At 43.8% G+C, this 22241-nt stretch overlaps 1 protein-coding gene across 1 annotated transcript in view; it reads right to left on the bottom strand.

Annotated features, from left to right (window-relative positions):
- LOC140900294 (bone morphogenetic protein 8A) overlaps window positions 1-22241 on the bottom strand; it is a 44607-nt gene that overhangs the window by 5297 nt on the left and 17069 nt on the right. The window contains exons 2-6 of the mRNA XM_073317362.2: window positions 9699-9891; window positions 9012-9160; window positions 2526-2720; window positions 927-1006; window positions 396-506 (exon numbers count right to left, since the gene is read on the bottom strand). Coding sequence (XP_073173463.1) covers window positions 396-506; window positions 927-1006; window positions 2526-2720; window positions 9012-9160; window positions 9699-9891 — 728 coding nt within the window. The remainder of the gene's footprint in view (window positions 1-395; window positions 507-926; window positions 1007-2525; window positions 2721-9011; window positions 9161-9698; window positions 9892-22241) is intronic.

Raw genomic sequence — 22241 nt, 5'->3', positions numbered from 1 at the left:
GTTGATTCCTTGATCTGCCCCTGTGGGCAAATCCTGACCAGATTAAAATAATTGTGTCATTAAAGGGGTTGGTGTGATGCAGATTTTTGATAGAAGAATCTGAGCTAGACTTCTGCATCCGAATGCCCTCAAACTTGTAAAAGGCCCAGATCCAGATCTGGATTTCAGGGACTGTCTATTTAAAAAAAAACAAAACATCTCACCTCACTAGGGGGCCATGAAAAGATTCTTTTGTATCTAGTAGACCAGCCCTTGGACTGCATTTTTATCCTTCCATTGTGACCTGATTTATACACCACCAAGTTTCTGACAGCTACTTCAAATGTTAATGATCCTGTGCAGAGCCCAGGCCCCAACAAGCTATTAATGCACATACACATTAATAAACTACTGACTAGTGACTGCAGGATGGCGTGATTGGTTGCATTCATGCAGGAATCCAGAGGAAAGGCACATTCTCCTTCGCAGTAAAAAGCGGAATATCCTTGTGGTGCAATCACCCAATCCTGCAAAAGGAAAGATTTGTCAATAGTTAAGCTGCACGACTACACTCGTTCATTCAGTTCTCCGACATACACAGAAACAATCAGGCTACTCATAGTGGGGCGAGGGGAAATGTCAACAGTTAGGGTTTATTTTGATTTTTATATTGACTGGAGAGTTCCTCCTTCAGGGTCATTGATGGATTTCAGGTTGTATCAGTTCATGTTTTTCTTAGTAATGCCAATGATGTTGTTAAAGCAGGTTCCTGTGAAACCTCCCAGGTGAGATCAAAGTGAGGCAGAGTTCACATGCTCTAAATTGCCTTGTGTTTGTGAAGGAGTGGAGGGGAACCCCAAGGATGGGCTACTTTCACATTTTTCCCATTTAATTTTCTTGGGTATCAATTTACTGCTGAAGAAACAAGGGGCAGGGGGTGGAATTACCAGCCATCCAAGGTCCTGAAAGCTGACATAGAGTTCATGCCTCCTGCAAACCTGTCTGCCTTCAGAGACATGAATGTCATCTAGAAAAAAAAAAAAAGGGGGGGGGGAGAGGGAGAGGGAGAGATGAGAAAATACCTGTCACTCAAAATAGCAAACAGAAAAACCTCACCAGTTACCCTATTTTATCCAAGTATTTGGTAGCACCAGTATAAGAAAGGCTGTTCCAAAAGAGCAACAGACGAATATTTAAAATCCCACAGATTATCCATATCCTTTGTCTTTGACATAGCCAGTGACAGGAGCTGTTTCTGCAACACCCTGACCCATTGGGACCTCTGATTCAAAGTCTTAGATACTGATGCTACGTCTAGGCTCACCCTGACCCAGATTCCTCTCAGTCTGGATTTAATAATTCAGCTGGAGGATTACTAGAGAAAGCACCGATGGATTCCTAGGACCTCAGCGGGCTGCTGCTGCAGCCAGGAGCTCCTCACTGGGACACTGGTTCTGATTCCAGGAGTGCCTGCCCAGCTTGCTGGATTCACCAACTCCGTGGCAAAAGCCAACAGTGTGAAACCTTCAAGCTTCAAAATCCTCTGGGGTCTCGGAACGTCTTTTGGCAACTCTAGCTATGCCTGACAATGAAGCCCCCCTGGCCTCAGAGCCCGTCTTCTTAGTGAGAAGGCTTAAGAGTTTCTTTAGCTTTTAGACTCTCTCCACTTCTCACAGACTGTGGTGTGTGGGCATCTTGAAATAGTCTGAGCTCACTACCTAGCTGAGTTCCTAGATTGCCCCCCCTCACATCTCTACCCTACATTTCTGCATTTTTCAAAGCTACATGCTTACACAGAAAGCCTGGAGAAGCTACAGTCCCTAGAAACATTGGCTCCCTTGAAGAGTGGGGCCAGAAAACATTATCCCAGATTCTTTGGGTCACCCAAAGAAGTGAAGGCTTCAGACTGGATCTAGATGTATCACTCTGAGATCAAGAAACAGCGATTCAGCATGGAGAAATCTAACCCCAATCATTCAGGAATGGGCCCTAAATGACTCCCTAATCCCAGAAGGAATTTGAAAGAAGCATATCTGTGCGTTCCTAACCAACTCCTCTACTGATGCTTGGCCATGCATCAAAAGCATCTCAGGTTCATCGGGATGCCTTTCAGGGTCTCTTCCACTCTAAGGATGGTTTTGAAGTGGATGCTAATATTAATAGCATACTTAAAGGGTTCAGTATTCAGATATACCACTACCTAGAAAGATATACCACTACCTAGAAGGTCTAATAAAGCCCTTTCCTTCAGGAAGCCATTGCGGACAGTACAATCTCTTTTGTTTTTTGGCTTCATAATCCACTTAACGGTCCCTATTCCAAAAGCTCTCTCAAAACCTAGTTCATCTGGAACTCACTTCAGGACACATCAGAGCCATATGTTTCAACCAGAACAGAAATTCCTGAAGGAGGGAGGGGCTAACAAAATATACCATGATTAGCACAGCAGAGGAAAATGGTATTTTAGATAAAGATCATTTTCTTTACTGTAAATACAGGCTTTGTGCTACCTCTAGCTAGCTGGGTCTCTAACCCAAAGCTCTTACCAAAAATCCCTGGAAGCTTGTTTGGATGCGGTAAGTCGTTCGTTTTCTTGGGCTGCCTCTTCTTCAGCTGCTTGACGGCTCGAGTGACTCGGACCGGATTTTGGCTTGCCCGGAAAAAAGTGACCATGAAAGGTTGCTTGGAGCGTGGCCCGCGCCGACCCAGCAGTCCTGCTAAGCCCGGATCAATACTCTGCCCTACGATGGGCAGAAAACACAAGTTTGTTTCACCGCATATGCAAGTTAGGCTGTAAAACTAAGCTCTTTAGTAAAAGGGGGAGAAAAAACAAATCAGATGTACATTAAAAAAAAAACAATAAAAACAAACCCCAATAAAGTCCAAGGATTTTTCTAGTGTAACATCTTCTTGCACCTTCACCAGTTGCTGCATTCTATTATTTCTACTCAGCCAGCACCTTCCCTCCCTCCCCCTCTGTGTTGTTCATAATCCACATTTTGGCATCAAAAGACAAGAGCACCCAGGGCTGCCAGGTGCTCCTTTGGTAAAGCCAGAGCAAATGAATGGGCCTCTTCATGCCTGGACTGGAAGTGCGACCTGCCTCCACACAACACATTAAAGAGACACTTCCGGTCATTGTCCAATCAGAGGACATGCTTTGTGAGCTAAATCGTTCTGCTCGGAAGACCAGACAAACGAGAGTAATCATTCTAATCCAAAAAGAAAAGGAGGACTTGTGGCACCTTAGAGACTAACCAATTTATTTGAGCATGAGCTTTCGTGAGCTACAGCTCACTTCATCGGATGCATACCGTGGAAACTGCAGCAGACATTATATACACACAGAGATCATGAAACAATACCTCCTCCCACCCCACTGTCCTGCTGGTAATAGTTTATCTAAAGTGATCATCAAGTTGGGCCATTTCCAGCACAAATCCAGGTTTTCTCACCCTCCACCCCCCCACACACAAACTCACTCTCCTGCTGGTAATAGCCCATCCAAAGTGACCACTCTCCCTAAATTGGTTAGTCTCTAAGGTGCCACAAGTACTCCTTTTCTTTTTGCGAATACAGACTAACACGGCTGCTACTCTGAAACCTGTCATTCTAATCCAGGATTGAAAGAGAGAAGCGATAATTGTGGGGAGGGTGAAACGGGGTAGAAAAGACAAGGAAATGAGAGATCCAAAGGAAATCCAAACAGCTGCGAGTTCCTCGAATTATTTCGAGTTTTTCAGTCTTTTCTAAGGAAGAGAACACTCTCCTCCGATCTCAAAGTTTCCCTGGTCCGGAATGTCACCATTACAGTCTTGGATTTTCTCCATAGAGCAAGTGAGGCGAAATGGCAGTGCTCCATTCAGTCCTAGGACTCCCTCCCACTTTGCATTCCTAGAGCCTGGCTTCCAAACACGAACATCAGGTCAGAGGCGAAGTCTCATGTGCTCCTAAGTCACTTTTGAAAATGGGAATTAGGCTCCTAACTCACTCAGGCACTTCTGGAAAAAATCTCCCCCCAGGACATGAGACCCTCTGCAAAGGAGGACAGTCTCACATGTAGGGATCCAGCTTTGGACAAGAGGGCACAAGAGAGGTTTCATTTGCAACAGGACTTCATTGCAACAGGATAGAATTTGCAAAAAGAAAAGGAGGACTTGTGGCACCTTAGAGACTAACCAATTTATTTGAGCATAAGCTTTCGTGAGCTACAGCTCACTTCATCGGATGCATACTGTGGAAAGTGTAGAAGATCTTTTTGTACACACAAAGCATGAAAAAATACCTCCCCCCACCCCACTCTCCTTCTGGTAATAGCTTATCTAAAGAGGCCCACTCTCTTCTCCTTCTGCCCCTCCACCCTCACGAACATGATACAGTTCTGTGGTGACCTAGAATCCTATTTTCAATGTCTCCGACTCAAGGAATATTTCCAACATACCTCTGAACAACATACTAATCCACAGAGGTCTCCCTACCAACACTACAAAAAGAAGGATTCTAGGTGGACTCCTCCTGAAGGTCAAAACAGCAGACTGGACTTCTACATAGAGTGCTTCTGCCAACGTGCACGGGCTGAAATTGTGGAAAAGCAGCATCACTTGCCCCATAACCTCAGCCGTGTGGAACACAATGCCATCCACAGCCTCAGAAACAACTCTGACATCATAATCAAAAAGGCTGACAAAGGAGGTGCTGTTGTCATCATGAATAGGTCGGAATATGAACAAGAGGCTGCTCGGCAGCTCTCCAACACCACTTTCTAAAAGCCATTACCCTCTGATCCAACTGAGAGTTACCAAAAGAAACTACAGCATTTGCTCAAGAAACTCCCTGAAAAAGCACAAGATCAAATCTGCACAGACACACCCCTGGAACCCCGACCTGGGATATTCTATCTACTACCCAAGATCCATAAACCTGGAAATCCTGGGCGCCCCATCATCTCAGGCATTGGCACCCTGACAGCAGGATTGTCTGGCTATGTAGACTCCCTCCTCAGGCCCTACGCTACCAGCACTCCCAGCTACCTTCGAGACACCACTGACTTCCTGAGGAAACTACAATCCGTCGGTGATCTTCCTGATAACACCATCCTGGCCACTATGGATGTAGAAGCCCTCTGCACCAACATTCCACACAAAGATGGACTACAAGCCGTCAAGAACACTATCCCCGATAATGTCACGGCTAATCTGGTGGCTGAACTTTGTGACTTTGTCCTTACCCATAACTATTTTACCTTTGGGGACAATGTATACCTTCAAATCAGCGGCACTGCTATGGGTACCCGCCTGGCCCCACAGTATGCCAACATTTTTATGGCTGACTTAGAACAACGCTTTCTCAGCTCTCGTCCCCTAACGCCCCTACTCTACTTGCGCTATATTGATGACATCTTCATCATTTGGACCCATGGAAAAGAAGCCCTTGAGGAATTCCAACATGATTTCAACAATTTCCATCCCACCATCAACCTCAGCCTGGTCCAGTCCACACAAGAGATCCACTTTCTGGACATTACAGTGCTAATAAACGATGGTCACATAAACACCACCCTCTACCGGAAACCTACTGACCTCTATTCCTACCTACATGCCTCCAGCTTTCACCCTGACCACACCACACGATCCATCGTCTACAGCCAAGCTCTGCGATACAACCACATTTGCTCCAACCCCTCAGACAGAGACAAACACCTACAAGATCTCTATCAAGCATTCTTACAACTACAATACCCACCTGCGGAAGTGAAGAAACAGATTGATAGAGCCAGAAGAGTTCCCAGAAGTCACCTACTACAGGACAGGCCCAACAGAGAAAATAACAGAACGCCACTAGCCGTCACCTTCAGCCCCCAACTAAAACCCCTCCAGTGCATTATTAAGGATCTACAACCTATCCTGAAGGATGACCCAACACTCTCACAAATCTTGGGAGACAGGCCAGTCCTTGCTTACAGACAGCCCCCCAACCTGAAGCAAATACTCACCAGCAACCACATACCACACAACAGAACCAGTAACCCAGGAACCTATCCTTGCAACAAAGCCCATTGCCAACTGTGCCCACATATCTATTCAGGGGACACCATCACAGGGCCTAATAACATCAGCCACACTATCAGAGGCTCGTTCACCTGCACATCCACCAATGTGATCTATGCCATCATGTGCCAGCAATGCCCCTCTGCCATGTACATTGGTCAAACTGGACAGTCTCTACGTAAAAGAATAAATGGACACAAATCAGATGTCAAGAATTATAACATTCATAAACCAGTCGGAGAACACTTCAATCTCTCTGGTCACACGATTACAGACATGAAAGTTGCGATATTACAACAAAAAAACTTCAAATTCAGACTCCAGCGAGAGACTGTTGAATTGGAATTCATTTGCAAATTGGATACAATCAACTTAGGCTTGAATAGAGACTGGGAGTGGCTAAGTCATTATGCAAAGTAACCTATTTCCCCTTGTTTTTTCCTACCCTGCCCCCTTCAGACGTTCTTGTTAAACCCTGGATTTGTGCTGGAAATGGCCCACCTTGATTATCATACACATTGTAAGGAGAGTGGTCACTTTAGATAAGCTATTACCAACAGGAGAGTGGGGTGGGGGGAGGTATTTTTTCATGCTTTGTGTGTATAAAAAGATCTTCTACACTTTCCACAGTATGCATCCAATGAAGTGAGCTGTAGCTCACGAAAGCTTATGCTCAAATAAATTGGTTAGTCTCTAAGGTGCCACAAGTACTCCTTTTCTTTTTGCGAATAGAGACTAACACGGCTGTTACTCTGAAACCAGGATAGAATTTAAGCACATGCTTATGTGCTTTGTTGAACGAGACTAACAGCCAAAGCATCAGTCGTCTGAGGAAGACCTGAGGGGAAGCATTTTCCCCCCTAAACTCCTGATCAGTTGGAAGGAGGATTTTTGAGGGATTTCCATTGCACATTAAATCCAAATTGGCTCAATCATTGGTCACCAACCTCAAAGGACAGGGAGCCCATCTGAGTCCTCATTCAGGAGAGCTCACTGGGGCTTCTGTCAATGCAGCGAAAATAAAATCAGGTATTGAGAGCAATTCAGCTAGCACCATTACCTCAATAACCAAGCGTAACGGACCAGCTCATGAGTGACTGGCAAGGTGATCACAGTCTCAGATGGCAACTGGCGGCTCAAAGGGAGTCCTCTGTGTTTTAAGAGGCCATGTTCTTGGTTAGCTGGCAGAGACTATCCTTAAACTAAGAGCTATGCATATAAAATAACCCAGGAACATACGGGCTGAGCAGAAGGGCCATCTGCAAAGGGGAAAGGTAATTTACACAGCTCAGTATTGCGGTGATCAATCTTTACTGTCAGGCCATCCTCGGAACAGCACAGCTCAAAGCCAACTCATTGCGGGAAAAGGACCACACGGTACGAGCAGTCGCTGCAGTGTCTCGGCTGTCCCTAGACCAGATCCTCAAAGGCACCTAGCTCCTATTGATTTGAATGGGAATTAGATGCTGAATACCTCTGAGGATCTGGGCCTGATATCAGACATCTGTTCTGCTGCTAGCGTGGGTAGTTAGAAGAGAGAGAAATCCTGTGATGCAGATTGTTTCAGGCTGACTGAAAAACAACAACAGGGGCCAGATCCTCAGCTAGCATAAGATGGCATAGTTCCACTGAAGTCACCAATTTGCACCAGCTGTGGTTCTGGCCCTTGCTGTTTAGAGCTAGTGTTGATCTATCCACCCACCCACCCCGGGCAGTTTCCAGACAGAGGACACATTTACTCAAGGTTTTGTGCACCACCTCAAACCAAAATAGCCTAACCTTAGCAGCATGCTTATTGAAAGGGAAATATTGCGGAGAGAGGGGACCAACAAGCGCAATTATATTCCCCGAGCCTCAAGGACGATCTCTGAAGTACACCTTTCGAGGTAGCACTTGGAATGGATTTTATCCATGGGTGAAATTAGGAAAGGTTAATCCAGCAAAACACAGGTGAGAATCCCTTCAGGCAAGGATTACTTTAAACCTATCCTATTAGTATAGCCTTGTCAAGGTTCCCTCCCCACTCTGAACTCTGGGGTACAGATGTGGGGACCCACATGAAAGACCCCCTAAGCTTATTCCCACCAGTTTAGGTTAAAAACTTCCCCAAGGCACAAATCCTTTCCTTGTCCTTGGACAGTATTGCTGCCACCACCAAGTGATTTAGACAAAGATTCAGGAAAAGGACCACTTGGAGTTCCTGTTTCCCCAAAATATCCCCCCAAGCCCCTTCACCCCCTTTCCTGGGGAGGCTTGAGAATAATCTACCAACCAATAGGTTAACAAAGTGAGCACAGACCAGACCCTTGGGTTTTTAGGACACTAAAAACTAATCAGGTTCTTAAAAGAAGAACTTTATTATAAAGAAAAAAGTAAAAGCAGCACCTCAGTAAAATCAGGATGGAAGGTTAATTTTACAGGGTAATAAAAGATTTAAAACACAGAGGATTCCCCCTCTGGGCTCAACTTCAAAATTACAAAAACAGGAATAAACCTCTCTCTCAGCATAGGGAAAATTCACAAGCTAAAACAAAAGATAATCTAATGCATTTCCTTGCTTTACTTACAATTTTTGTAATCTTAGTTGCTTATTTCAGGTAGGGTTTTAGGAGAGGTTTTTTTCCTGCCTGGTCCCTCTCTCTGTCCCGAGAGAGCACAACAAAGAGAGCCCAAACAAACCCAACCCCCTCCCCAGATTTGAAAGTATCTTCTTTTCTTATTGGTCCTTTTGGTCAGGTGCCAACCAGTTTATCTGAGCTTCTTAACCCCTTACAGGTAAAGGAGGGATTTTATGCTACCCTTAGCTGTATGTTTATGACAAGCCTACACAAGGAAGTGCATTAGCATCAATGCCTTTAAAAGGCCTAGAGGCGAACTTTATATTGGGATATTCTCCTTACACCCAGCTGCATCACACCAAGATCTAGCTAGATTTTTACAAGCAGTAGGAATTTTAAATCCTTCCAGTGCCTGAGTTAGTCTTACCGTCATCTGTCTCCACATAAAGTCTCAGGCCCAGGTTGTGTTTACGGTTTACTAACCAGTGATTACTGGCAGCTGTGACATCAAAAACCAACCAGCCTTCGGCCCCAGCCTGGAGCTCCTGAAGGTCTAACAGGAATAAGTCAGACTCCCTACAGAAACGGAAAAAATAGATAAGCAAAGTCAACTGAACGTAGATAATGCAAACGGCTTAGATTGTCTGCTCTCCGGGGCAGGGTTTGTCTTTTTGTTCTGTGTCTGCGTAGCACTGAGGACACGGGGGGTCTGATTGATGGGTAGGACTCCTAGCTGCTACTGCAGTATTAATCATTAATAATAATGGGTGGCATCATTTCTGACATTTGCTCTAAAAAGCATGCTCCCCACTGTCGGAGAGTGAAAAAGCTTGACGGTGCCCTTGGTCCATATAGGACAGGTATACCCACTACCTATTAAATTACTACCACCTATTGAAATACATAGGAATGATTTTCCCACAGCTGAAAAAGTAGAATCAGAATTTCTCACATCCAAGTTGGACACAGGCTTGCACATAAACTGAACGTCGTGAAGCGAAAAAGCAGCATTTCAATTTTGGCTCATAAGAACCCAGATTTGTGTCTCGTTCTACAGAAGAAAAAACCATTTGTTTTGTTTCCAGCTCAAAGGCACTGGTTGGTTTCACCACACCTGTTGGAATACTCCTTCATGATCTCATAGATGCTGATGTGAAGAGTTTTGTTGACATCACGAGTGAAACTTCGCAGCTTATAAATTCGGAATTCGGCAGCCGTTACAGATTCTCCAGTTGGAATCTGGGTCAGGTCAAATCGAAATTCCTTCCAGTAAGGCTTCTGGTAGAAGATGTCTCTGTCATGCTCAACTGGAAAATAAAGGATTGGGGAAAATGATACAAATGATTCCCCGAACATTTATCAATCTTACCAGCAGACCATTGTTACACCCCAGTCTGATGAGAAACATGCCCCAAAGCTACTGGGTTTTAATAGGATCCTCTAGAATTAATCTACCTTGCATTCAGTGACAAAAATCTCCCTAATATCTTGCTTTTTTAGCATTCTGTGTGAAATTGCTCATGAAGGGTTCCTGTTCTTAACTTATTGTTCGGGCTCTGCGTCTGTCACAGAGGTCGCGGAAGTCATGGATGCCGTGACTTTCCGCAAACCTCCATGACTTCTGCAGCGGCCCGAGCAGCGGTCCCTGGGGTGGCCAGAGCAGCCGTTGCTCCAATGGCCCCAGGCAGCTGGAGCCACTGGCCCTGACCCCCCAGCAACAGCCCCACAGGGCACCCACACACACACAGCAGTGGCCCCCCAGGGTGCACCCCCCCACACACACACACCCCAGCAGTTCACAGAAAAGCTGGAGTAGCTGCTGCTCTGGGCAGCCCCCAGCAGCTGGTGCCCCTGGCCCTGGCCCCCTGGGGCTCCCCTCCCCCTTCAGGAGCAGCCACCCCAAGATTTAGTGACGGGTATTTTTAGTAAAAGTTATGGACAGTTCACGGGCCGTGAATTTTTGTTTGTTGCCTGTGAACTGTCCATGACTTTTACTGAAAATACCCGTGACTAAATCGTAACCTTACTTATTGACACAGTGGCTGCCCATTGGGGCAGGGACCATCTTTTTGTTCCATGTCTGCACAGTGCCTGACACAGTGGGTCTTGGCCCGTGACCAGAACTCCGGGCACTATGCTAATACAAATAGGAGATCATTAATCATAATAGATGACAGGGCTAGGTTCAGTGTTGTCAAATGTTTCTAGCCCTCGTGCTTGCAGAGAAAAGCTTGAAAACATGACCCAAAGACTCAATCAGAAGGCAATTGAGGAGAACCCGCCGTTAAAAACAAAAACAAAACACCACCACCACCAATGATTTGGGGGGGGCTGGATTCTCAATTTTTGAATGTTGTTGGGACTGTAAATTTAAAACCAGGATTAGCATTGGGAAGGCAGCGTGACCTCATGGCTAAAGCACTGGACTGAGACTTGGGAGACATGACTTCTATTCCCAGCTCTGCTGCTGGCTGTGTTTAGGCAAGTCACTTCATTTATCTCTGCCTTGGTTTCCCCATCTGTAAAATGGGGAGAATGATGCCGGCCTCTTTGGGAAAGTCCTTTGAGATCTACAGATGAAAAGCACGACAGAAGATCTAGGGGTAAAAGTTTTATTTTGGGATTTTAAATTTAGCTGGGAAGAGGCAGTGTCATCGATGTGGATCTTCATGGGCTTCCCATCTCTAGACCTGACACTTCTCTCTCTCCCCTCCCCTTCTCCTTCCCCTATTCCTTATTTAAAAAGTGCCCCTGCCTGCCAGTATTGGCCTGGAATACAGCTGCACATCAAAGAGAGTCCTCAAATGGTTTTGACTTTGCCTACATCATGCTGGGTGCCCCATCCAGGGAGGCCCCCGGCACAACAAGTATTCTCAGGGAGCTGTTTCCACCCCTTTCTTCAAGGTTCCTTTCTTCTTTGCAGGTAAGGTTCCCAGACCCCCTACAGTGGGTCTTCCCCTCTTTGCAGCCTGCTGGAGGCAGAACCAGACCCATCAGTCAAGGCAGGATGGGCAGGGCCACGTTCCTGAAGAATCTCCCAGTTTTTGTTCTACTTCCTTAGCTGTTGGCCAGCTTCCCCAGACTCTCCCTGCTACAGAGCAGCAGCTGAAAGCTAACAAACCCCAGAGCAGAGTGGGATGTTTGTTGCTTCTGATGTTCAGCTTCCTGGATCCTAAGATTTCACTGAGCTGTTGGTTAGACTCTGGGGATCTACAGACACCTTCCTAGAAACCCCCTCTGCCGATCCTGAATGCTAACTGGCTCCCAGCCCAAAGGCACAGAGAATCGGACAGAAGACATACCGCTGGCAGTCAAGGGCACTAAAACATGGCCATTGTAATATCGGAGATAAGCAAGCACCCTCTCTCTACAGCTGATTTGCATGCTACAGTGCTGTTGGCTGCAACGAGTCAGATAGGGGAGTGAGGCTGGACTTGTGTCAAGAATTCTCATTGAGAGATGTCTTGGCCTAGCTCTCCTTGCTTCGTGGCCTCATGCTAGCTCAGGTAGCACTGCTTGCCTCCCCCATGGCACTGCTGCCTTGGAGGCACTTCCCACCTACGTGGCACCATCAGGGAAACTGAGGCAGGAGTGCCGGGGTAGCCCTTAAGGCATGGGGACCTTGGGACTGGGCTCCTTCCTCCCCACTCACTTCAAGTAGCACCAGTCTCCCTAACACAGCCCCCTTCCCCAAACACACCCTTTCCCCCCCACCCCAGGCCCATGCAAATTCTGTTTCCTCTTGCCCTCCCAAATCTCCACTTCCTCCCCCTCAGCTGTAATATTTCTACTTATCTGTTTGTCCTCTTCAAACACAACTCCCCTGCTCTTGACTGAGGCCATGAGCGAAAGATACTTTTTAAAAAAAATGTATTGTGTATCAATGTAATTTAATCCGGGACCACAAACTCAAAACGCATTAGTCCTAATTGTCTGCTTATTGGGTGGCTTCACCATGGGGCAGAGTTAAGGTTGCTAGGGTACCTTAACATCGTCAGATTTATGTTAATTTTAACCTGAACTCTGACTTTCTGGATTTGTAATGCCTGTTTGTGGAATAATTGCAACATCCCTGTAATGTTATTTACTTTCATGCCACTGATAGGTCTCCCAACCTTAACTCCATTTTAACATAGTATTTTGCCTGGTTACGTCTGAAAGACGTGCCTATTTAAAAAGGCCGTGCGTTCTGATGGCAGGAATTGTTTCCTAAAAATACTGGTATGCTTTTGAGAGTCTAAGCTGTATTTAAAAGGCCAAATATTGCAAAGGTGGAAACACACACACAATTGGTTTAAAAAATCTCTTCAGATTAAGAGATTATGTAAAAGAAATTCTTCTTAATTAAAAATTATTGGATTTGGGGACCATTAAAAAGGGAGTCTTAAAGCTCTTTCAGCCATTCTCCCTCCGACAGAATTTGAGTCTACGAACTATTTGCAATGCATCTGCACCATCTACTGGATACTACAGGAATGCAACTCCAAAATCCAGACGGAGGCTAGTACATGATCACCAGATGTATGGCTCGTAGCCAGTGAAATATGGATCGCCTAAACCCCTGGGATTTAGGCATAAAAGCCAAATGGCCACATGGTCTCTCTCTCTTTGATTTGTTCACTTTCCTGTATAAATAAAGCACCCTGGAAGAAAGAGGTTGAAGACACTAACTCTGGAACCTGCTGTATGCCCTGCTGCAAAACTAAAAACAACTGAATTTGTGCCCTCCTCCTCTCTGGACATCAAGCAGCAAAGTGCAGAGCAACCAATCCTGAACTTGCTCCAGCAAGTTACAAAGGCGCCAAAAGGACCCTAGTAAAACCACAGCAGATTATTCATGGATTAATGCATTCCACAGCCAGACAGGACCATTGTTTTTATTCATCCTGCTTTCCTGCATAACACAAGCCACAGAACTTCCCCCAGATAATTCCAGTTTGAACTAGAGTCTCCAATCTCAATTTCAAAATGGCCCGTGGTGGAGAATCCACCACGATCCTTGGTCAGTTGTTCCAATGGTTAATTACTCTCACAATTAAACATGTCCACCTTATTTCTGGTCTGAATGTGTCTAGCTCCAAAGTCCAGGCATTGGTTATTGTTATACCTTTTTCTGCTATATTGAAGAACCCCATCAAAATATTTGTTCCCCCTGTAGGTGCTTATAGACTGTTGTCAAGTCACCCGTGAACCATCTCTTTGTGAAGCGAAATAGATTGAGCTCTTTATGTTGATCATTGTAAGGCAGATTTTCTAATCCTTGAATCATTCTCGTGGCTCTTCTTTGGACCCTCTCCAATTTATCAACATCCTTCTTGAACTGTGGACACCGGTAGAAATCCAGGAACCTCTAAAACAAGCAAGCAAGCAAGCAAGCAGTAACATCCCTTTAAACAAACAAGCAAACCTGCCACAGGACAACCTGCAATCAATGAGGTTATTGGTGAAAGTGTTAACTTTGTTAAATTGTGTTAAAATATACTTAAAGTTAATTAATTGGATCACTAAATTGTTAAATTAATAAGATTTGGGTCAGCCAGAGCCTGATCTCTGACTGAGGTGCTTCGTGTTACTGTAATAAAATAATAAGAATAATGATAAATCAAACATTGACCCATCTCCTCCTGTGAGCCCTGATAAACCTGGCAAAGAGCGGAAAGAAGAAATCCTGTTTAAACAAATTATTTGGTTTGATTTTTCAATAGAAGGTCTTGCATAGGACTGAAAACAACAGTCTCTTCCTTCTATTTTATGAAACGTGTGTGGGAACGTCTATGTGTTTTTGAACCCAAGTTCTTTTGGGAGCACATATGGGAAGCCACCTGGGAGTTGAAAGTGGCCTGTTTCCCAGCCAGTCAGCTGCACTTTCAGTTTAATATTCGTGAGAAATTCTATCAACGCTCAGCTGATTGATTAGTGAGACAGGGTGGGTGAGGAAATATCTTTTATTGGATCAACTTCTGTTCTACCGGTTACCTGCGGAAGAGCTCCGTACGACTCAAAAGCTCATCTCTCTCACCAACAGAAGCTGGTCCTATAAAAGATATTACCCCACCCATCTCTCGAACATCCTGGGACCAACACAGCTACACCACCACCGCATACAACGTCAAACTGATCTGTTCTCATTTGCTTTTATTATTGCCACACAACAATTTGGAAAAAATCAAAGAAAAACCTGCTCTGTTCGTCCTTTTCTCCCCCAGCTGTATAACTTGTTTAGGACTGGTTGACATTTTCCCATTAAAACTGCTTTTTGACAGAAAATTATGTTTTTGGCACAATGAACATTTTCACAGAAAGTGTCTGGTTTCTGTGGAAATGCAGCATTTTGTTGAAAAACCAAAAGACTTCCTGGTGTTTTGAGGAAAAGTCAAAAGTTTACACACACCCCCACCCCCACCCCCTGATCAGCTCTAATCTTAGCATATATGCTATCTGATCAAAAGATTCTCTTTTAACGGCTGGTTAGAAATGCCATGGTCATAACGAAAGGATAGAATTAAATGATTAAAAACCAAAAAAGTCCTATTTCTGAAATACAAGTAACTTCTTACACAAACCCAGTGTTAAAATAGCGAGCAGTTCTTCTTGGAGTCAGCCAAAAAGGGGTGTTAAAATTAATTATTTATAAAAATCAAATAATAATAATACATTAAGCAAATTATTATTAAAACCAAAAACTATTAAACCAACCTAGTTTGCAGATTTCATTTTAAAACCTAGCTGGCATCCCAATATATTATTAATTTAGAAACCATTCTCACCTGCACATCCATAAACCACTTACAACACATCCCTCCAAGTCACTTCTAATTAACAAAGCGTTTAAATGAAACGTTCTAGAGCCATTAATATCTATTCAGTTTCAGTAATGAACAAATATGGTTTAAGGGTTAGATGGTTTTGAAATTTTTACCCTAAGTGATCTAAGATCCTAAATCCCATTTTCAAAAACGAATTAGGCACTTGGGACCCTAACTCTAGCAAAGTCAAAATGCCTAAGTCACTTCTGAAAATAGAACATGCGGTCTTCACTCACTTAGCTGGTTTTGAAAAATGTATCCATAATCTTCATAACAGGCACTTGAATGTATGGTATCTCATTTATAAATCTGACATTATAAACAGGGAATATAAATATAACATAAGCAACTGAATATTGACAAAATATACAAGTGCTAGAAGGCTAAATGCTAAGATGGGTGAACTAGAGTGCCTGGCATCATGGCAACTTGGTGGAATGAGGATTAATTGATAGGTCACGGTAATACCAGGATACAAGATATATAGGAATGACAGAGTAGGTCGTGCCAGTGGGGAAGTGGCACTGTATAGGAAAGAGAAAGCATAGAGTCAAATAAAGTAAGCATCTTAAATGAATCAAACTACCCTAGAATCTCAATGGATATTAATTCCACGCTTGACCAATGAGGCTATAGCAGTAAGAATATACTAATGACCACCAGAGCAGGATGGTGACCGTGATTGTGAAATGCTTAGGGGGGTTAGAGGCTACAAAGGAAGAAAATGCAATAATAATGGGGGATTTCAACTATCTCATCTCTAGAAGGGATGCAGAGATAAAATTTCTAGACACCATAAATTACTGTCCTGGAACCCACAAGGGGAGAGGAAATTCTTAATTTAGTCCTAAGTGGAGCACAGGATCTGGTCCAAGAGGTGAATATAGCTGAACCACTAGGTAATATCAACCATAATGAAATTAAATTTATCATCCTTGCAGGGGGAAACGTGCCAAAGAAACCCACCACAGTTGCATTTAATTTCAAAAAGGGAAACTTCACAAAAATGAAGAAGTTAGTTAAATGGAAATTAAAAGGAACCGTCACGAGGGTGAAATGCCTATAAACCGCATGGAGACTATTTAAAAAACACAATAATTGGAGGTTCAAACTAAATGTATACCCCAATTTAAAAAAACAAAACACACACACAGAGTAAGAGGACCAAAGAAAGGGCACCATGGCTAACCAGCAGAGTAATGGAGGTGGTTAGAGGCAAAAAGGCATCTTTTAAAAATTGGAAGTCAAATACTAGTGAGAAAAATAGAAAGGAGCATAAACTCTGGCAAGTCAAGGCAAGTGTAAAAGTGTAACTGGGCAGGGTAGGCCAAGAAAGAATCACAAGACCAACTAGCTAAAGACACAAAAACTAATAGCAAATTTTTTTAAAGTACATCAGAAGCAGGAAGCCTGCCAAACATCCACTGGGGCCACTCGACTACCGAGGTGCTAAAGAAGCAATCAGGGAAGACAAGGCCATTGCAAAGAAGCTAAAGGCAGTGAAGCCCAATGGAAAGAATTCAGATGAGGGGGAGATTCCCACAGCTGAATCAGTCTTTTTAGGTGACAAATCTCTATTGATACCTCCATCTGGACAATTCCTCAGGAGGTTTTGGAACAAATTGATAAATTAAACAGCAATAGCTCGCCAGGACCAGATGATATTCACCCAAAAGTTCTGAAGGAACTTAGGTTACATACCACAGTCTTGCAATTTTGCATCTATCACTTAAATCGGCCTCTCCCTTAGATGACTGGAGGGTAGCTAATGTAGCACCGATTTTTGGAAAAAAACAGCTCCAGAAGCGATCCTGGTAATAACAGGCTGGTAAGCCTAACCTCAGTACCAGGCAAATTGGTTGAAATGATAGTAAATAACAGAATGATCAGACACATAGATAAACACAATATGTTGGAGAAGAGTCAAAATGGCTTTTGTAAAGGGAAATCCTACCTCACCAATCTATTTGAATTCTTGAGTGTATCAACAAGCATGTGGACAAGGGTGATGCAGTAGAACTAGTGTACTTGGATTTTCAGAAAGCCTTTGACAAGATCCGTTACCTAAGGCTCTTAAGCAAAGTAATGAGTCATGGAATAAGAGGGAAGGTCCTCTTATGGATCAGTAACTAGGTAAAAGATAGGAGGCAAAGTGAAGGAATAAATAGTCAGTTTTCACAATAGAAAGAGAAATAGTGGGGTCCCCCAAGGATCTGTACTGGGAACTGTGCTGTTCATGATATTCATAAATGATCTGGAAAAGTGGGTGAACAGTGAAGTGGCAAAACTTGCAGATGACACCAAATTACTGAAAATAGTTAAGTCCATAGCCGACTGTGAGGAGTTGCAAAGAGATCCTATGTAAGTGGGCAACAAAATAGCAGATGAAATTCAATGTTTAATGAGGGCAGAGTAACGCACATTGGGGAAAAATAATCCTAACTATACATACAAAATGATGGGGTCTAAATTAGCTGACACCACTCAAGGAAGAGATTGTAGGGACATCATGGCTAGGTCTCTGAAAACATCTGCTCAATGTGCAACAATCAAAAAAGCGAACAGAGCGTTAGGAACCATTAGAAAAGGGATAGATAATAAAACAGAAAATATCACAATGCCACTCTACAAACCCCTGGTGCGCCCACACCTTGGTTGCCCCCCCTCTCAAAAAAGATCTACAAGGATTGGAAAAGGTACAGCGAAGGATCTGGAACAGCTTCCATATGAGGAGAGATTTAAAAGACTGGGACTGTCCAGCTTTAAGAGGGAATCCGATCGAGGTCTATGAAATCCTGACTGGTGGGGAGAAAGTGAATAAGGAAGTGCTAGTTACCCCTTTACGTAAGAACTAGGGGTTGCCCAATTAAATTAATAGGCAGCCGGTTTAAAAACAAAACATAAGGGAATACTTCTTCATACAATGCACAGTCAACCTGTGGAACTCCTTGCCAGGGGATGTTGTGAAGGCCAAAAGTAGAACTGGATATCAAAAAAGAATTAGGTAAGTTCCTGGAGGGTAGTTTTATCAATGACTGGTAGCCAGGAAAATCAGGGTCGCAACCCCATACTCTGGGTGTCCCTAGATCTCCAGCTGCCAGAAGCTGGGATTGGATGACAGGGGAAGGATCACTAAATAATTGCCCTGTTATGTTCATTCCCGCTGAAGTGTCTGGCACTGGCCACTGTCGGAAGACAGGATACTGGGCTAGATGGACCATTGGTCTGACCCAGTCTGGCCCTTCTTAAGTTCTTAATATAAAACAGTGGGAAAATCTGCTAAGAGAATGTCCAAAGAATGTTTATATAAGGGGCGTGAACAGCAAAATGCACTTCTCCAAAACGAAACACTAAGATTTTAATTATCCATCCGTGTGTCTTTAAAAAATGTTCCCTCCAGCTACTGGGCTCACCACAAGCTACATTTTATAAAAAGCACCAGGCAAGGCCAGCCTGGGGCGGATGTGGAGAGCACTTCCTGTTCTCGTGGTGTGGGCCTGGCACCGAGGGATGGACAGCTGTGCTGTGGAAGGATGTTACAGAATACATTTGGTGAGGAGAAACCTGCATTTTGATCTCGCCCTACAACAACACAAAACAAAAATCACCACCACGCGAACCTCTGCACACTTGCTCCAAAGCCGCGGGACTAATTTAAATTTTTTTTAAACCCATCCATGTCCATGACAAGGAGAGTCACGACTTGTCAAGAAGGAGTTCTGCATACAATGCTCAAAGCGCACGGGGGTCTTATAAAGCTGTTCTTAAACTTAGTCTACTCCCCCACCCCAGTTAACAGAGAATGTTCTACTAGGACTGAATGCCCCATTTATAACAGCAGAGGGAGCGTCACGACAAAACGAACAAAGGCCTTTGATTTTGGTCCAGACAGCTTGTAGGGATCCATTTCTTTCCACTGACCAAGCATCCATGCTGAAAACATGGCCCTGAAAGCACTCTCACTGGCCCTGCCAAAGCGTGTTAAGGTCTGGTAGGTCTTTATTATGATCTGCTATTATATAATGCATCAATGTTCAGCTGTAGCAGTTGTCGGGCTTACAGCTGCTCAAATCGTGTTGGGATTAAAGTTAAGGAAGGAAGAAGCAAGACGATGCTCAGAATGATATGACTATAGTGTCCAATATCTAATGACCAGCCAAGTCTTATAGATAAACGGTGTATACCTTTGAAAAGCTGAAGTTCTCAGTTTTCCACTGGAATAAAGTATTTGTATCTGTCCTTGACAATTCACAAGATACTGGACTTTAAATAGGTCACTGACTCCTCCGCTTAGCAGTGTTTTTTTGGCAGAGAACAAGGATGGAGTATTGCAAGTCTTGGATCTCAAATCAATGTAGTTTTCATGCCTTGAGTTTATACCAAAATTTCTGCTAGTGAGGACTTGATATACCATTACTCTTAAGAAATCTATACATAGGAAATCTACCATGTGCTAGGTGGAGACAAGAGCTAGAATACACAAAATAAGACAGAAACCCACATGTGTACATACACAGAGTACATAGAAATCAATGTGAGATCTGATCATGTGATTGTATTTCTATCAAGAAAGTTATGTTGGACAGCAGTAAGATTTCTTTCTTTCCTCCTTTCAGCTGTTATTTATGGACACAGTGCTATGGAATACGGTTACTTTCCTCGTTCTCCAATACAGAAACAGACAAGAGATACAGGAACAGCATCAGCAACTTGCTAATAAAATCCATACTAACGACTTAGAAAACTATAAACAACTGTAATTAGAGGTTTTCCCAGAATACTTGAAATTTGTCATCTATCTGATGTATAAACATGCATTCAGGGAAGGGCAATAGGAATTCTTGTGGCAAAAATCAAGGAGGTTTGTCTGGTAACGTTACAAGGACGTGGCTAAATGTGAAATTTCTTCTGGGTGTTTTTCAGTGCTATAATTATTCCAAATTTGGTTTCATTTAGTGCATTGCAGGGGATCGGACGAGTTATAAAGCAGAAGGGTTAGGGATGCTCAGCTTCATTGGAGAAGTCATCTCAGTTCCAGCTGATGTCTTATCATTTGTATGTAGTGGGGCACAAAGCTGTGGAAACTGGGCTTCAGAAGTCTGGTCCCACTGAAGACATTGTTCCTGCCTTAGTTCATGCAGAAGAAGAGCTTCGTATAAGCTCGAAAGCTTGTCTCTCTCAACAAGAAGTTGCTCCAATAAAAGATATTCCCTCCCCCACCTTGTCCCGCTTAGTTCCTCCAGGGCATAAGCAATAGAAGGACATTATGAAGTGTGGCCCAGGGAGCCATGGAGCCCGTCCTGACCTGGAAACGTCTTTTATGCACAACCAGGTGTGTGGATACCTATGCTGACCACGAAAAGCAGAGTGTACCTGTCTGAGGGTTGGTTAGAGATTATTACACCACACTTTTCAGAATTTGTCTTGTGTCAGAGGCTCAACTCTCTTGCTGATTTCTATCTGTGACTGAGAGTGCGTTTGTGGGTGGATTTTCAAATCCCTGGGAACTGGCCATCCAAATCTTTTAGGCTGCATTTAAAAAAGAAATCTCAGTCCGAATCTGTGTCTGTCAGTGTGCATATAAGTATGTGTGTAAGCACCATAGGATTATTAATTTTAAAGCACTGTGGTCAGACAAGGACTGATGCAGTGATGTGTCTGCTAGGGTATAGGGTTGTTTTTGTTAAATGGATGTCAAGCGACATTTTCCTATTTAAAGTTCTGTGATTCAAAATTCTGCTTGGCTCCTTCCATCACTGGCTTCATCGTTACATATTCACCAACATTTAATCCATCTACCCAACTGCCATTCTTCACCCTGAGTGAAATAGGACAGACCTGCTGCCTCTGTACAGCACCTAGAACAAGGGAGCCCTAGTCAAGGACCAGGACCCCCAAAGTGCTACAGTGACACAAATAAATAATAGTGTTCCAGTCTTCCCTCTTCTTAGGAGATTTTTAAACCTCTTCTCACCTCTTTTCCTCTCTTTGTTCTGTTCTAATCCCCCTGACTGAAATCTAATGAAGGGTTTCCAATGAAAGGAAGACAGCCATCCTCGCCTGTGTTGCTTTCATCGGGCGTCCTCCTGCCCAGGAACAGGCCCTCAACGAGCCTGTGCTCACTCACAGATAGGCGCAATTAACACAGCTGGTCTCTAGGTACCTTTTATGTTTATTTGCTGTAAAACTTAAAATAATGCTCCAAAAGCCCATGATTGGTTCCTCCCGGGGGGAAATGTGTAATGAGTATACTTGGCAGGCTGCTTTCATGCCGTGCATGGAAAACTAAACAACTTGCTAATCACCCACATGTGTTGGGTACATGTTTGCTGCATATAGGAGGATGGGAATCCCTATAAGCATAATCATCTAATTATAGCAGTTCTGAAAGACACCGATTCACTTAAGAAGTCTCCTTATGGCTTATGATAAAAAAATCTCAGGCTTTGACATTTATTTATTTGGTGTAGGCAATCCACTCAAGCAAAGCCACAGCATTCTTATCAACATCGTTCAAGGCACGAAGACCTCCAGGAAGTTGAGTCATTTTGCAGTCCTCAACAATATGCGCCATGGTTTGTGGCTGTCCACATTGACAAAGGGGACAGTCTCTGAAACGCCACCGAAATTCAGCTGCAGCACAAATTCCTGGTCTGGTACAAAACCGGTTCAGAAGGCTCCATTGCCTTCGTGGTCAATCAAACCTGGGAGGATGTTGAATGGGGTCCGAGACAAGATTTGTCACTTTCTCTGCAGACGATGAAGCTCACCAAATGTCTTCTACCATAAATCTCCCACCCAGTAAACTTATCCACAAAAAGGCGATGTGAGGGCAGGCAAGGGCAGCTTTG

Source organism: Lepidochelys kempii, chromosome 19 (genome assembly GCF_965140285.1).
Source record: "Lepidochelys kempii isolate rLepKem1 chromosome 19, rLepKem1.hap1, whole genome shotgun sequence".
NCBI lineage: Eukaryota > Metazoa > Chordata > Testudines > Cheloniidae > Lepidochelys > Lepidochelys kempii.
This window is presented reverse-complemented; position numbering and strand designations above follow the sequence as displayed.